We start from the raw sequence: 16,307 nt of genomic DNA, 5'->3' as shown, positions 1-16,307 counted from the left end.
TCCCACCCAGAAACCTATGTCCCCACTGTGGAAGGACATGTGGATCCAGAATTGGCCTCCACAGTCACTTACGGACTCACTGTTAAGACCGTGTTCATGGAAGACAATCTTACTCGGCTACAAGGGATCGCCAAAGAAGAAGAAGAAGACCATGGATCACGTGTGATATTTTATCATGTTTTTAATATTCTGTTGGGAGCCGCCCAGGGAAACCCAGTGTCTGGGGAAACCCAGCTAGATGGGCAGGGTATAAATAATAAACAAATTGTTGTTGTTGTTGTTATGGCATGGCCAGGCCAGGCCAGCAAAAATGCATGCACACATTTCTACTGTGCAGCTGGAGCAGGAAGAACCACAGCTTTCTTGAGGAAAAGGGGGATTAGACTGTAATAGATCAAGTCAATAATTAAAGGATTATAGAATTGTGCAGATGGTTCAGGCCTTGTAGGCCACCTAGGGCAGGCTCTGGCTCAACGGAGGATATTTACTTATTTATTCACTTACACAATGTATACACCACCCTTCAAAGTAATTACACGGCAGTTTTCATCACAATAGCCAAAAAGAGCAACGCAACCTGACTCCTTCATCTGCCCCAGATGCAACAATACACGTTGGTCTCTTCAGCCCCAAAGGCCCAGTTCTCCATTGTCCTCCAGGACAGATGGATGCCAAAGACAACATCTAAAAACACAACAGAAATTAATCAAACAGGGTATAATCGTAATAAACAGGATTGCTAAATTGGAGAGCAGTACAACTAGAACCAAACTGTGGGAGGCAGTGGAAGACAGGAGTGCCTGGCGTGCTCTGGTCCAGGAGATCCGAAAAAGACCAAGACCCCAGGCAGATGGTCCTCAAATGTCTCCCTCCAGGAAGTTAGGGAGGGAGGAGAGAGAGCCTACCCCCAGGAAATGAGCTGACCTGCTCTTGCTATTAAGACGTTGCTCTGAAGATGCTCAGGTGTACTACCTGAAAGGTAACAATGCAGAAATGCAACCTGGCTTCTAGCACTGCACTGACCAGTCCTGCAACATTATCAAGAAACGTATAATTCTGGAGATAGATGAGTTTGCACTCCAAGTGTGGGTGACTCAGCTTGCATCACAAGAGCGAAGATATCCACAACACATGTTACCAGCCAGTGCACCTTGGTGGTGCAGGATGCGGTTGAATCCAGGAATGTAGGAATGCAGAACAAGGGCATGAGACTCTTAACCTCAGGGCTTGACGGTTCAAGCTCCAGACTGGGCAAAAGAACCCTAAATTTCAGGGGTTTGGACTCACTGATCCTGGTGGACTTTCCCCCAGGAGGCAGGGACGACCACCAACTCTGTTCTGTCTTCACAGTTGGGGTCAGCAAAGCTTCCGAATCCCAGTTGCTGGAAACCACAGAAGGGGAAAGTTGCTCCTGGGCTCGGATTCTGCTTGTTGGTTTCTCTTTGGGGCTTTTGTCTGACCACTGTGAGAAGAAGATCCCGGGCTAGATGGGCCTCTGGCCTCATCTTCCGCTCTTGTGCTCTGGGATTGGTGACTCAAGGCAGATAACTGAAACAAAATAAAAAAATTCCTTTACGGTGGACCAACACGGCTACCTACCTGTAAACAGATAACTGAAGGCAGCCTCCATGTTTGCTGCCAAGGGGAAAGCAGACAGAAACCCTCTTTTTCACGGAATCAGAGCATTGGCGAGATGGAAGGGGCTCCAAAGGATTCCCCTACAAATCAAGAATCCCACCGGTGGCCTGGATGCAGAAGGAGCCTGATTCCTGGAGGCCCCAGAGCAGAACAGCGCTGCCTTCCTCCAGAATTTGGCAGGATCAGCTGTTGATATTCAGGCGGAGCCGTGGGACGCAGCTATGATGCCCTGGGGCGCTGGCTGATTTCTGCTCTTCCCGTTGGCACCTTGCCCTTCTCGTGCTCCTGCTGGCTGCGTAGGTGGCGCAGGCAGTCCCAAGCAGCTTATTAGAGAATGGAATTGGTCTGTCTAACGGGAGGCCCTTGCAAGTCACCTTGCAAGCTGGTCACGTCACTCGCCAAACTGCTCCGCCCAAGCAATTGCTTATATCCCGGTATGGCTAAATCCCCGGCACTTAGAGCTGTCTCTCAGCACCACCACCATGAAGCCAGGTGGCCTCTTGCTCCTTCTGGGGTCCTCGGTCCTCTGGACTGCCCTGCTGGCTGCACCGCACACAGGTGAGTAGAGGCAGCTGCTGTCCTGGCAGGTGCTGGGATGCAAAGCCAAGGCGCCTGCCAGGTGAGGGGAGGAGGGGTTCTATTTTCCTGGGGAAAATCAAGGAATGGTTTTGCAATGACGAAAAGGACTAGACGTGCAATTCTGGTCCTTGCATGGAAAAGGCTGACTTGCCACTACTCCCCCCACTCTCTGAGATGGAGCCTTTACTTTGGCAGGCACAAATCCAACAGGGAATGCTCTCCTAGCATGCAGAGGGGGGGGAAAGCTTCACCTGCAGAACTCCTGCATGCCATCTACGTAGCTGCTCTTTTCCTGATGTCAATGGAGACATTCATTTTTCACATTTCTCTTTTTCACAAGCTGAAATGCAGCTATTCCTCAAAACGGAACCAAATCTCCTGCCAAGGATGTGTGTGCGAAAATGCCCATATTGGTGAAAAAAATGTAGAAACGTACACCATAAGAGGGAAATTGCTTGTGGAGATTAGGACCAGAGGCATACCTGGGGGCTGGCAAAATCGGCCCCTGTTGGGGGCACAGGCCTGAGGGACCCCGACAATGATCACCCCAGAAATCTGTCTTCACTTATCTGTGTAAGGCTGTGAGTTCAGATGAGAGTTGGGAGCTGAGCAGTAGGAGAAAAGGCAAGGCAGGAGAAAGGTAGACTGCCCTGAGACTTGTGGGTATAAGGCGGTATACACATTTTAATAATAATAATAATAATAATAATAATAATAATAATAATAATAGACGGCTGGAGACTATGGAGTGTGTGCTGTGTATGGCAAGATCTAATGTGGGAGAAGTTTTCCATCCTCTTGCACAACAGCACAAAAGTGTGCAATTCTTTCCCCCTTTTTCCTCGCCTCGCCTTCACTCCAGACACTTGAAGTGCTTGGGATGCATAAAAGGTAGTAATTTCTAATGCAGCTACTGTTGTAAAGTGGTTTTTTCCCCAGGGGGGAAGGATGGTGATACGGCTCCTTGCCCAGAGCACAGGGGGCCCTCGATACGCCTCTCGTTAGGACTGCACAATTGCACACAAAAGGTTTCCATGGGGAGAAAAGCATTTTTAAAAAGGGGGACAATTTTTTAATGCAGATCTTTACGCGACTGAGGTTCACTCAGAGTTGACCCATTGAAATTAGCATCCACGACTCACTTAGGTTCATTTCAATGGGTCTACTCTGAATAAAAGTTAGTTGAACACAAGCGTGAAACACAAAATTTGCAAATTGACGCAGGGGTGCGTGTTGAGCCCGCTTTTATATACACTCTATACAGCTGACTGTGCCCCCAATTACCCCAGTAATAAGATCATTAAGTTTGCAGATGATACAACGGTGGTTGGTTTAATCACGGTTGGAGAGGGGGAGGCGGCCTATAGGAAGGAAGTTGAGCAATTGGGGGAGTGGTGCAGGAAAAACAACTTACTCCTTAACTTAAAGAAAACAAAAGAGATTATTGTGGACTTTAGGAAATGTAAATTGAATATTCAGGCACTTATTATTGAGGGGAAGTGCGTGGAACAGGTCTTGGTGTTTCGATTTCTGGGAATGGAGTTGATAGATGACCTAACCTGGGGAGAAAACAGCAAAGACCTGATGAAGAGAGCATAGCAGAGGTTATATTTTCTGAGAATCCTCTGGGAAAACAATCTCTCAAAGGACCTGTTGATGGTATTTTACCATTGTACTGTGGAGAGTGTATTAACTTATGTTCTGTGTGTTTGGTTTGGGAGCTGCATGGTCAGGGAAAAAACAATGCTGTCCAGGGTTGTAAAGACTGTGGAGAGAATAATTGGGCGCACTCTTCCCACCTTGGATCAAATCTATGCTTCCAGGTGCCGTAAGAAAGCTGCAGAGGTAGCGCAGGCTAGTGCGCACCCCGGAAATGATCTCTTTCAGCTTCTGCCTTCTGGAAGAAGGTACAGGGTTATAAAGGCCAGGACTAGCCGCCTGAAAAACAGTTTCTATCCAAATGCCAATTTTGGTTTTAAACACATTGTAAGGTAGTCTCTGTAGGAGTATATTGTATTTAAAAATGGGGTATCAGAGTTTTTAGGAGGTCAACCAGGCTGGGATAGCTGGGAAAGCAGGATTGTCGGTTTTTGAATGTCTGATGTAGATTTTTTCAGTTTCGTTGTTCTGTATGGGACAATGACTATACAGTGGTACCTCGGGTTACATACGCTTCAGGCTACATACGCTTCAGGTTACAGACTCTGCTAACCTAGAAATAGTGCTTCAGGTTAAGAACTTTGCTTCAGGATGAGAACAGAAATTGTGCTCCGGTGGCGAAGCAGCAGCGGGAGGCCCCATTAGCTAAAGCAGTGCTTCAGGTTAAGAATAGTTTCAGGTTAAGTACGGACCTCCGGAATGAATTAAGTACTTAACCCGAAGTACCACTGTAAAGATTATCGTATCGTAAGAAGTGGGTGGGTGGAACAAAATCAAGATTGGAAAGACGGGAACTGAGGACGGAAGCACCTTCAGAAACAGGAATTTAGCACAGGATCCAACCATCGCCAGGCAGAGGCTTGGCTCAGTATATTACTGTGATGAGCGTCACCCTAGAGATCAAAATTGGGCTGCTGTTTCAAAGCAGGATTTCGTCTCACAGCACATAACTCAACTGTGGAGTAGAGTCCCAGATGGTGCTTACGGCCACAAATTTGGAGCACTTTCAGAGGGAATTTGGCCTATTCATGGGACAGGGAGGCCTTGCGAAGAGGAGAAGGGAGAAGCCTCCTTAGGGTGCTAGTAACATCCCACACCTGACTGGTGTGTGACCTGTAAGTGGGTCTGACTATTCTCAGTTCTCTTTTTCTAGAAAAAAACAAGTGCTGGAACTCACAATGGATGCCTCCCTTGTTCTCTTATAAGGGTAATGGTGCCCACCTGAGAGGTACTGGAACTGAGTTCCAACTGAAAATAAAGCCCTGGCTATTCTACCTGGCGGACATGGGTGGCGCTGTGGGTTAAACCACAGAGCCTAGGACTTGCCAATCAGAAGGTTGGCGGTTCGAATCCCCGCGACAGGGTGAGCTCCCATTGCTCGGTCCCTGCTCCTGCCAACCTAGCAGTTCAAAAGCACGTCAAAGTGCAAGTAGATCAATAGGTACCACTCCGGCAGGAAGGTAAACGGCATTTCCGTGTGCTGCCAGAAGCAGTTTAGTCCTGCTGGCCACATGACCTGGAAGCTGTACGCCGGCTCCCTTGGCCAATAAAGCGAGATGAGCGCCGCAACCCCAGAGTCGGCCACAACTGGACCTGATGGTCAGGGGTCCCTTTACCTTTACTTATTCTACCTGGCAGGCAGGGCTGGCTCAAGACCTTTTGTCCTGCAACCCCCCCCAGGCTGCTGTGCACCATCTGAGCGCAGGGTCCCTCGGCCAAGTGGCAGCTCTTGGCTTCTGCCCAGAATAGCACAGGGTCCTGCGGGTGCAAGAGGTTTTGGGTTGCACCGAACAGCTTGTATAGGCCCTGGGGGAGCCTGAGGAGTTCCTTGTCCATGTTTCTCCTTGCAGGCAATGCCTGCTCCAGGGGGTTATACCCTGCCCATCTGGCTGGGTTTCCCCAGCCACTCTGGGCGGCTCCCAACAGAACACTAAAATACAACAACCTATTAAACATTAAAAGCTTCCCTGAACAGGGCTGCCTTCAGATGTCTTATAGAAGTCTGGTAGTTGTTCTTCTCTTTGACATCTGGTGGGAGGGTGTTCCACAGGGCGGGTGCCACTACCGAGAAGGCCCTCTGCCTTGTTCCCTGTAACTTGGCTTCTCGCAGGGAGGGAACCACCAGAAGGCCCTCGGTGCTGGACCTCAGTGTCCGGGCAGAACAATGGGGGTGGAGACGCTCCTTTAGATACTGGACCGAGGCCGTTTAATAATAATAATAATAATAATAATAATAATAATAATAATATAAACATTATACTCTGCCCATCTGGCTGGGTTTCCCCAGCCACTCTGGATGGCTCCCAACAGAATATTAAAAACACGAAAAAACATTAAACATTAAAAACCTCCTGATACAGGGCTGTTTTCAGATGTCTTCTAAAAGTCAGATAGTTGTTAATTTCCTTGGCTTCTGATGGGAGGGCATTCCACAGGGCGGGCGCCACCACCGAGAAGGCCCTCTGCCTAGTTCCTTGTAACCTCGTAGGGAGGGAACCACTGGAAGAGCCGCGGAGATGGACCCCGGTGTCTGGGCTGAACGATGAAGATGGAGTCCCCTCAGCTCTCCAGTTCTCGGATTCCATGGCCCTGCTGGGCACTTGTGTGCCAGTCATTGCTGGATGGCATGCTGCCAGCCGGCCTCCTGCTGCCAAGGGCGGCTCACGTTCCTCCTCCTCTTCCTCCCAGGCTTGATTCAACTCTGATGGCTATCAGGTTCAGGTGCTAGTTGCTCAATTAATTAGCATAATTGCAAATTGGAAATGACAGGGAGTCTTGCTCACGGGCACTTCCTCTGCTCCACACAGCAGCCCACGTGAGCCTGGGAGAGGAGCTCAGGAAGTTGGGATGGGTGAGGGCCGGAAGCATTTTTGGTGAACAGGACCAGATGTTTATATCCTGCCTTTTCTGGACCGGGACCCCAGGTGGGAGGAAAACAATAATTAAAAAAACAGTTAAACAATGATAGAGTTAAAACTGTGTGTGTACACACACACACACACACACACACACACACAATCTCTTTAAAGCATGCACATAATTCCCATGAAACAGTATTATTATTATTATTATTTATTTATTAAAGATTTTGTTGATTTACAAAAGTGTGTGCAATGTCTACAATGAAACTGCCTGGCACCAGCCCTTTTCCAAAAAGCAGTCCGTTCCCAAAAGCCTGTTGGAATGAGAAGGTCTCCTTCACCTGCCGGTGGAAGGATGATGAGGAGAGAGGCAGCCTGGCTTCTCCAGGGAGGGAGTCGCAGAATCTGGGAGCAGCTACTACTGAGAAGGTCCCCTCCTTCACCCCCACCAAGGGGGACTGAGAGAAGGGTCTCTCCTGAAGACCTTAGATCCCTGGCAGGTTCACAGGGGAGAATAAGGTCTTTCAGATGGCTTGGACTTAAGCCAGGCAGGACTTTGTGAGCATTTAGGTTCACGCATGTGCCAATTTAAAAAATAAAAGTGCAGAATTAATGTTGATGATGATGATACTACTACTACCTGGTGGAGTACAGGGTCAGGTTGAAGGTGCTGGTTTTGACCTTTAAAGCCCTATGCAGCCTAGGACCCACGTACCTATGGGACCACCTCTCCTGGTATGCCCCATGGAGGACCTTAAGGTCCACAAATGACAACACCTTGGGGGTCCCAAGGTGGTTAGATTGGTCTCAACTAGGGCCGGGGCCTTTTCAGTGCTGGCCCCGACGTGGTGGACCGCTCTGTTACAAGAGACTAGAGCCCTGTGGGACTTGACATCTTTCTGCAGGGCCTGCAAGACGGAGCTGTTCCGCCTGGCTTTTGGTTTGGACTCGGTCTGACCCTTATGTTTCCCTCCCCTTATGATTTTGATTTTGATTTATGGGCTGCTTTTAAAATGAGGATGCTTTTAAAAATTGCATTTTAACCTATATTTTAAATTGGGTCCCCCCCATTATGTTTTTTACTGTCATTTTACTGAGGTTAGCCACCCTGAGCCTGGCTCTGGCCGGGGAGGGCGGGGTATAAATAAAATTTATTATTATTATTATTATTATTATTATTATTATTATTATTATTTTATACCCCACACATCTGACTGGGTTTCCTCAGCCACTCTGGGCAGCTTCCAACAAATTATAGAACCATAACAGAACATCGAACATTAAAAACTTCCTTCTAGAGAAGGGACTGGGTTCTGGGGGAAATGACTTTGGAAATCCCCCCACCATAGAACCCAAAGGGCTTTGACTATATGCAATTTTGGCTTTAGGAATGATTCCCAGAATGTCACCCCGCCTGAATTGCAGAAGTTTGGTACAAGGAAGCAAATTCGGACTCCCTGGGAAGGTGGTGGCCCCTCCTTCGTGGGAGATTTTTAAGTCGAGGTTGGGTGGCCACCTGGCAGGGATGCTTTTGCTGAGCTCCCCATATTTCAGGGGGCTGGACTAGATGACCCTTGGGATCCCTTCCAGCGCTACAACTCTGTGTTCTACCTCTATCCCACCTGAGCATTAACACCCCAACAGATCTTGCTTCTCCCTCAATCCCAGCCTTGGATCCCAGCCAGAATCAGTCTTGAGTTGGATGCCAACCGCAGCAACTGGGTCCCAGATTCTCATCCCGCTGCCTCACACACAACTCACACCTGTTCTTCTTTGTCTACCTGCCAGGTGAGGAAGAGGGATGCCCCACGCCTTTGCCCTCTGGCACAAAGCGAACGCTGATCCTTAAATGGAAAGCTTCGCCTATTATCTTAACAACCGCCCAGTTTAGCGACGGAGTCTTCCATCAGCTGATACCCTTAGTGGGTACAGGGCCACCCAGAATCGGAAGGGACTCAGGCATCCTCCAGGCTCACCCGCCAAACTCACATCAATATGAAGCAAAGAGATTGGGGGAAGAACCCTGGCTCACACCAGGGGCCTCCTGGAACAGAATACGTAGGCAGAGGCATGTTGCAACCAGGCCAGGCTTATTTTTTGCCGTCTCATAATGTTAAGCAACCCACGACCTTTTCGGCTAACTGGGTCATTGTGACACGACAAACCCATCATTACTTCCAGTTCTTGAAACGCCTGGGATAATTGCCCCAGCTGCTTTGTCACCAGAAGCGGATTCTCACTCTGCCTGTTGAAACTCCCTTTCTGGACTTGGCAGCCCCGTAAAATCAGAAATAGCTCTGGCCGGCAGCCTCTGCAATTTGGTGGCTTCTGTGGTTGGGCTGCCTGGCACTGCCTGGGCAGGAAGATGGAGCACCTGAGCTGCTATGGATCATGCATGGTTCTTCTCCCCCAGTTTATTTCCATGAATTAATAGGTGGCTCATTCTTCCTCTCCCCTCTTTTGAATTTTTATTATAAATGCATAGATGTAAGACTGACATTGGGGACGCGGGTGGCGCTGTGGGTTAAACCACAGAGCCTAGGACTTGCCGATCAGAAGGTCGGCGGTTTGAATCCCCGCGAAGGGGTGAGCTCCCGTTGCTCGGTCCCTGCTCCTGCCAACCTAGCAGTTCGAAAGCACGTCAAAGTGCAAGTAGATAAATAGGTATCGCTCCAGCGGGAAGGTAAACGGCGTTTCCGTGCACTGCTCTGGTTCTCCAGAAGTGGCTTAGTCATGCTGGCCACATGACCTGGAAGCTGTACGCCAGCTCCTTGGCCAATAAAGCGAGATGAGTGCTGCAACCCCAGAGTCGGTCACGATGGGACCTAATAGTCAGGGGTCCTTTTACCTTTAAGACTGCCATTAATAATTCCCTGGTGTTGCTAAATTTCCATGTCAGCCAAAGGACCAACATTTCAGCAAACACCCGTTGACTTGTTGGGTACAATCAAGCTCCAGGCAATTGTTATGCTTCTTCTTCTGCTTCTTCTTCTTTGGCGATCCCTCGTAGCCGAGTTAGATTGTCTTCCATAAACACGGTTTTAATGAGTCCGTAAGTGACTGTGGAGGTCAGTTCTGGATCCACACGTCCTTCCACAGTGGAGACATTGGTTTCCGGGCAGGAGTTGATCATGGTGTGGATTTGCCAAGTGTGCCTTCCTCTTAGCCCGTTTCCAAATGAAAAAATTGTTATGCACATTCCCCCTTGGTGAGGGACTTGTTCGTTGCATTGCATATCTGGCCTTTTCCACCCAGGAGCTCGGATGTGGCACACGTGGTTTTCTCCTGCTCCTCATGGAATCTCCACCACAACCCTGCGAGGGAGATTTGGCCAAGAGGAGGCAGTCCTTGGCCCAAGGTCACACCTGATGGACTTCTGGCTGAGGACGGATTGGAGCCCTGGTCCCCCCTGGCGTCCCAGTCTGACCCTCTCTGCACTCTGCCACCACCGGCTGGCAATGGGATGTTGCTGCGTTAGGCCGGGGGGGGGGGGGGAGACGCAGAAAGGAAAAGATGGCGGCTCTTGGGTCCTTGGCAGCCGTTGAGGCAAAACCCACACCCAATGCCCACACAGTGGGAGGTTTCCAACTCTAGCAGCATTTTATACATTATGGATTCTTATTCAGCAGGCCTTTTTCTAACTGAATAATTTGATTTACAAAATCATTCTTTCTCCCCAACTTAAATAATTCATTAAGTTGGTGATGCTGTAACCAAATCATCGTCTTTTTCTGTTACTTCTTCCTACTTCCTTAATCTAATCTCACCACCAACCTCTGTTTTTTCTTCTTCTTCTTATTTTTCCATTCTTTATAATCACACTTTCATCCAGGGGCGTCAAATAACTTACAGAAAAATCATTCAGTCGAAAATCTAACCAACCTCTGTTAACAGATCTCTCTCTCTGTTTCTCATTCTTCTCTCATGTTTCTTTTTCTCACTGGTATGGCTTCGATATGTGAAAGCCATAATGGTGTTTTCCTTTCCGGCAAGTTTTTATAGTTTCCCCACACTTGGTATAATTTTCCCCCTGATTTTTGAAACCTTTATATACTTTGCATTTTCCGTAACATAAGTAGATGTTTTTTAGCTCTTTGTATTTTATCTGTCTTGTTTGAATTAGTGTAAGCCTTGAGTCCTGCTCTGGGGAAAAAAGGAATATCAATGAATAATAATAATAATAATAATAATAATAATAATAATCGCCACCTCAGAAGGTCATGGAGGATTTTATGCAGAGCTTGGGTGGCCATCTGTCAGGGATTTGTTAGCTGCCATTCCTGTTTTGCAGGGGGTTGGAGTAGATGGCCCTTGGGGGTCCCTACGGTTCTATGATTCTTCGATTCCATGACTGTCTGTGTCTTGTATCCTCCTTTCTAGGTCCAGAGACCTCTGCAGCAGCATCTCTTTCCCGTGGTGGTGATGCAGTGATGCGGCGCCAGGAGGGAGCCCCTTCTCAGGGGGAAAAAGCCTCCGGTCATCAGCTTCTGTGTCTGCTGATCAAGGATGCAGAGGTGTCTCTCAGCAACTGCTTGCCCAAGAAGCGGCCAGAGAGCCAGGAGGGCACCTCTGTGGGCAAGGGCAAGGTCTCCTCTCCAGAAGCCCCCATCGCCAAGGAAGGCGGCACCCTTCTCCCGAAGGAGCCAGGACCTCCCATTCTCTGTAAGAAGAAGAGACCCCAGGCTGAGAACAGAACAGAAGCCGTCTCTCCTTCCGCTGGAAAGACCCCAGTGGGAGAGGAGGGGGTCTTTGGAGTCACCTCTGGTGAGAAACCAGCCTCCAGTGCCAAGCCAGCGTCTAATATTCAGCAAGGCAAACCCACATCTTCTGGCCAGCCGGTGGTGATAGGAAAGCCAGCTCCGGGTGGTAGGAACAAGACCCACTGCAGACCCCGCCCCAGGGAAAAGCCAGTAACGGACAAGAAGCCAGCTCCTCCTGTTGGGTCCATGGCCCATGTCAAGCCCACATCTGGAGAGCATCCATCTGGGCAGGTGGACCACGCCAAGCCCACATCTGGAGAGCATCCTTCTGGGCAGGTGAACCACGCCAAGCCCAATTCTGGAGAGCATCCTTCTGGGCATGTGGACCATGCTAAACCCACATCTGGAGAGCATCCATCTGGGCAGGTGGCCCATGTCAAGCCCACATCTGGAGAGCATCCTTCTGGGCATGTGGACCACACCAAGCCCACATCTGGAGAGCATCCATCTGGGCAGGTGGACCACGCCAAGCCCACATCTGGAGAGCATCCTTCTGGGCATGTGGACCATGCCAAGCCCACATCTGGAGAGCATCCTTCTGGGCAGGTGGACCACGCCAAGCCCACACCTGGAGAGCATCCTTCTGGGCATGTGGACCATGCCAAACCCACATCTGGAGAGCATCCTTCTGGGCAGGTGAACCATGCTAAACCCACATCTGGAGAGCATCCATCTGGGCAGGTGGCCCATGTCAAGCCCACATCTGGAGAGCATCCATCTGGGCAGGTGGCCCATGTCAAGCCCACATCTGGAGAGCATCCTTCTGGGCAGGTGGACCACGCCAAGCCCACATCTGGAGAGCATCCTTCTGGGCAGGTGGACCATGCCAAGCCCACATCTGGTGACAAACCAGCATCCCATGAAAAGCCAGGGTCCAGTGTGAAACCTGCCCCTGAGAGTAAGCCCAAGCCTGAGGACAAACCAGAGAAAGTTGATGACAAGGATGACAACGATGATGAAGATGACATTTTTGAAGATGAAGGGAATGAGGGCGGCAATTCCGATGCCAGCGATGCGGACAATGGCGGCGATGGAGATGCCTTTGACAAGGAACTGGATTACGGGTTAGACAGGCCTGCCGACAATGCGTACGCCTATCACGACTCGTGGAGCGACGAGGATGCCGAGGACCCAGGCATTGGCTTGGAGGAGGAGGAGGCGAGTTGGCCTCATGAGTTTGGGTGGGGCTTCAATAATGGGAAGCCTGCCTTTGACGCCTGGGGAGACAAGCCCATGAAACCGATTGGAAAACAAAAACAAACAACTCCTCGCAGGGCTTGATTTGTAACACAGAACACAACTCCTTCATAACGTGATCATGGGACAGCCACAAAGTTTAATGTTCCTGCATCAGGACAGGAATTCTTCCCAAAATATAATCATAAACGAGGCTTTTACAAACTCTCTGAGAGGTGTGAGATTGCTTTTGCCAAGTAATCTCATTTAGGTGAGGTCTAATTTCAGACAAGCAAACTCTCCTCTCCTCATCAACACAAAGAAGCCTTGCTCTTTTCTGATCTTTGTCAGAGTTGAAAATCTCTTTCCACAACAATATGTCGTGGAGAACAGTTGAAGAATAGCCAATGGTCTTGGTCTCATTTTGAAAAGGTATCTATACATATTCCACAAATAAAAAGAATAATTTTGATACTATACTACCCTGTGATGTTGAAATGCTTCTTTGATTGTCCTTGAATCTCTCTGCCACTCTTCCCATCCTCTCCTGCCACACCCTTTGAGAACCAGGCTCTAGGTCAAGTTGCCCCTTGTCTCCTTCCCACTAAACCTCTTCCTGTTCAAAGAGGGTCCTTAAAGGACCTGCCTGAGGGATGTGAGATCCATGACCAGAAAGAGCCTTTAAGAAAGCCGAGCTGCAGCTTTGTTTTTTGCCCAACAGCAGGGGATCTAGTTCCAGCACCAGGGATTCCAAGGCAGGATCTTCTGGGAAGCTGACCAGCCCTGCTGATTCTTTGCAAGTAAACCTGAGCAACGAGTGTAGTGAATTTGCTAGGAATAGCTCCCTTGTGGAGCCCCAAGGCTCAGCTGTCATTCTGTTTGGACCTTCTGCCTGGTTCCCCCCTCTTGTGACATTTGGGAGGAACTTGGAGAGCATGCAGACTGCATTTACGCTCCAAGCAAACCCCAAAAATGTAGGTGGAGTGCTGGGGCACTGACTTGGGACCATGTTGTTGTTTAGTCGTTTAGTCGTGTCCGACTCTTCGTGACCCCATGGACCAGAGCACGCCAGGCACTTCTGTCTTCCACTGCCTCCCGCAGTTTAGTCAGACTCATGTTTGTAGCTTCGAAGACACTATCCAACCATCTCGTCCTCTGTCGTCCCCTTCTCCTTGTGCCCTCCATCTTTCCCAACATCAGGGTCTTTTCCAGGGAGTCTTCTCTTCTCATGAGGTGGCCAAAGTATTGGAGCCTCAGCTTCACGATCTGTCCTTCCAGTGAGCACTCAGGGCTGATTTCCTTAAGAATGGATAGGTTTGATCTTCTTGCAGTCCATGGGACTCTCAAGAGTCTCCTCCAGCACCATAATTCAAAAGCATCAATTCTTCGACGATCAGCCTTCTTTATGGTCCAGCTCTCACTTCCATACATCACTACTGGGAAAACCATAGCTTTTACTATACGGACCTTTGTTGGCAAGGTGATGTCTCTACTTTTTAAGATGCTGTCTAGGTTGGTCATTGCTTTCCTCCCAAGAAGCAGGCGTCTCTTAATTTCGTGGCTGCTGTCACCATCTGCAGTGATCATGGAGCCCAAGAAAGTAAAATCTCTCACTGCCTCCATTTCTTCTCCTTCTATTTGCCAGGAGGTGATGGGACGACCAGTGGCCATGATCTTCGTTTTTTTGATGTTGAGCTTCAGACCATATTTTGCGCTCTCCTCTTTTACCCTCAATAAAAGGTTCTTTAATTCCTCCTCACTTTCTGCCATCAACTTGGGACCATAGAATCATAGTATTGTATAGTCGGAAGGAACCAATGCAGGAATCTCAACTGCAGCATCCATGACCGATGGCCATCTAACCTCTGCTTAGAAACTTCCACCCAATAACAAGGGAGTCAGTTCCAGTGTCGAATGGCCCTTAGTGTCAGAAAGTTAATAATAATAATAATAATAATAATAATAATAATAATAATAATAATAATAAATTTATTCTTTATACCCCGCCCATCTGGTAATGCATCAAACATTAAAAGCTTCCCTAAAGAGGGCTGCCTTCAGATGTCTTCTAAAAGATTGGTAGTTATTGTTCTTTCTCACATCTGGTGGGAGGGTGTTCCACAGGGCTGGTGCCATGACTGAGAAGGCCCTCTGCCTGCTTCCCTGTAACTTGGCTTCTCGCAGTGAGGGAACCGCCAGAAGGCCCTCAGAGCTGGACCTCAGTGTCCGGACTGAACGATGGGGGTGGAGACGCTCCTTCAGGTATACTGGGCTGTTTAGGGCTTTAAAGGTCAGCACCAACACTTTGAATTGTGCTCAGAAACGTACTGGGAGCCAATGTAGGTCTTTTAAGACCGGTGTTATGTGGTCTTGGTGGCCGCTCCCAGTCACCAGTCTAGCTGCTGCATTCTGGATTAGTTGTAGTTTCCGGGTCACCTTCAATGACCCGGCATAGAGCACATTGCAGTAGTTATGTTTAATCACAGTCTCCTTTTTTTTGTAATTTTAATACATTGGTTTGGATTCTGCGCTCTGGAGCAGCAGAAAGCAAGCCTGCTCCATTTTCCATGCGGCAGCCTTTCAGGTATTTGAAGATGGCTATTCTATCTCCTTTCAGCCTCTTCTTTTCCAGGCTAAACATGCCCAGCTCATTCTGGGGCTGCAATGGTATAGAAATTTAATTGATGATAATGATAATACTGTAAGGCCCACTGTCAGCACTGATGGGGGCTGTGTTGCAGTTGATCAGTGAAGCAGGTGGGAAAAGCTCTTGGGCACCCCCTCCCCACTTGGTCCCAGATGGAGCCTCCTGCCCCCTTCTTTTCCGACTCCTGCTGGACATAGTTGATGGGGCAAGTGCTCCTCCCAGGTTCTGAAGGCATCTCCCAGAGAAGGAGCTGTGGACAGAGAATGAGGCGGAATTCCCGGCTCCTGTCGTGGGGGGCAGAGGAGATGGGAAAGCAGCTTGAGGAAGCCCCCGCCACCCCCTGCTTTCAGATTGCTCTCTAGTGGCCTCCCCCAGCCCCACCAGAGGGTCCCCCATCCCTCTGGAGGCCTCACCTGGATCATCATCTTGACTCGGCCAACCCTTTGGAGCATTGTGCAGCAGGTAACCACCAGGGGGCAGCACTGTAAAGCTACTCTCCTGAAAGACCTTCACTGGCTCCCAGTACGTTTCCAGGCACAATTCAAAGTGTTGGTGCTGACCTTGAAAGCCCTAAACGGCCTCGGTCCAGTATACCTGAAGGAGCGTCTCCATCATTCTGCCCGGACACTGAGGTCCAGCGCCGAGGGCCTTCTGGCGGTTCCCTTGCTGTGAGAAGTGAGGTTACAGGGAACCAGGCAGAGGGCCTTCTTGGTGGTGGCACCCGTCCTGTGGAATGCCCTCCCACCAGATGTGAAGGAAATGAGCAGCTATCTTCTCTTTAAAAGACATCTGAAGGCAGCCCTGTTTAGGGAAGTTTTTAATGTGTGATGCTTTATTCTGTTTTTAAACTTTTGAGAGCTGCTCTGAGTGGCTGGGGAAACCCAGCCAGATGGGCAGGGTATAAATAATATTAGATGTTGATGGTGATGATGACGACGACATGCTTTCTATTTTTCCCTTTTACCAATGACCAAAGTAGCCTTTTCT

The 16,307-nt window shown here is 49.1% G+C and overlaps 1 protein-coding gene across 2 annotated transcripts; it reads left to right on the top strand.

The window, feature by feature from the left end:
* Positions 1 to 2,109: 2,109 nt before the first annotated feature.
* On the top strand, positions 2,110 to 13,152 carry LOC310764546 (uncharacterized protein). Of its 2 annotated transcripts, none has more exons than XM_083618740.1 (2): positions 2,110 to 2,196; positions 11,118 to 13,152. In XM_083618740.1, the coding sequence occupies exons 1-2, from the start codon at positions 2,121 to 2,123 to the stop codon at positions 12,776 to 12,778; spliced, it is 1,737 nt and encodes a 578-aa protein (XP_083474866.1). In that variant the 5' UTR covers positions 2,110 to 2,120; the 3' UTR covers positions 12,779 to 13,152. The 2 variants fall into 2 exon arrangements, with proteins under 2 accessions (XP_083474866.1, XP_083474867.1); XM_083618741.1 differs by lacking the exon at positions 2,110 to 2,196 and adding an exon at positions 8,972 to 9,171.
* The last annotated feature ends 3,155 nt before the right edge of the window (positions 13,153 to 16,307 follow it).

Source organism: Podarcis filfolensis, assembly GCF_964270895.1.
Source record: "Podarcis filfolensis genome assembly, chromosome: 6".
NCBI lineage: Eukaryota > Metazoa > Chordata > Lepidosauria > Squamata > Lacertidae > Podarcis > Podarcis filfolensis.
This window is presented reverse-complemented; position numbering and strand designations above follow the sequence as displayed.

Excerpts from the sequence above, each read along its gene's own strand:
- LOC310764546 (XM_083618740.1), top strand. The coding sequence starts at position 2,121 with ATGAAGCCAGGTGGCCTCTTGCTCCTTCTGGGGTCCTCGGTCCTCTGG. Across the intron at positions 2,197-11,117 it reads GCTGGCTGCACCGCACACAG|GTCCAGAGACCTCTGCAGCA; the intron begins GTGAGTAGAGGC and ends CCTCCTTTCTAG.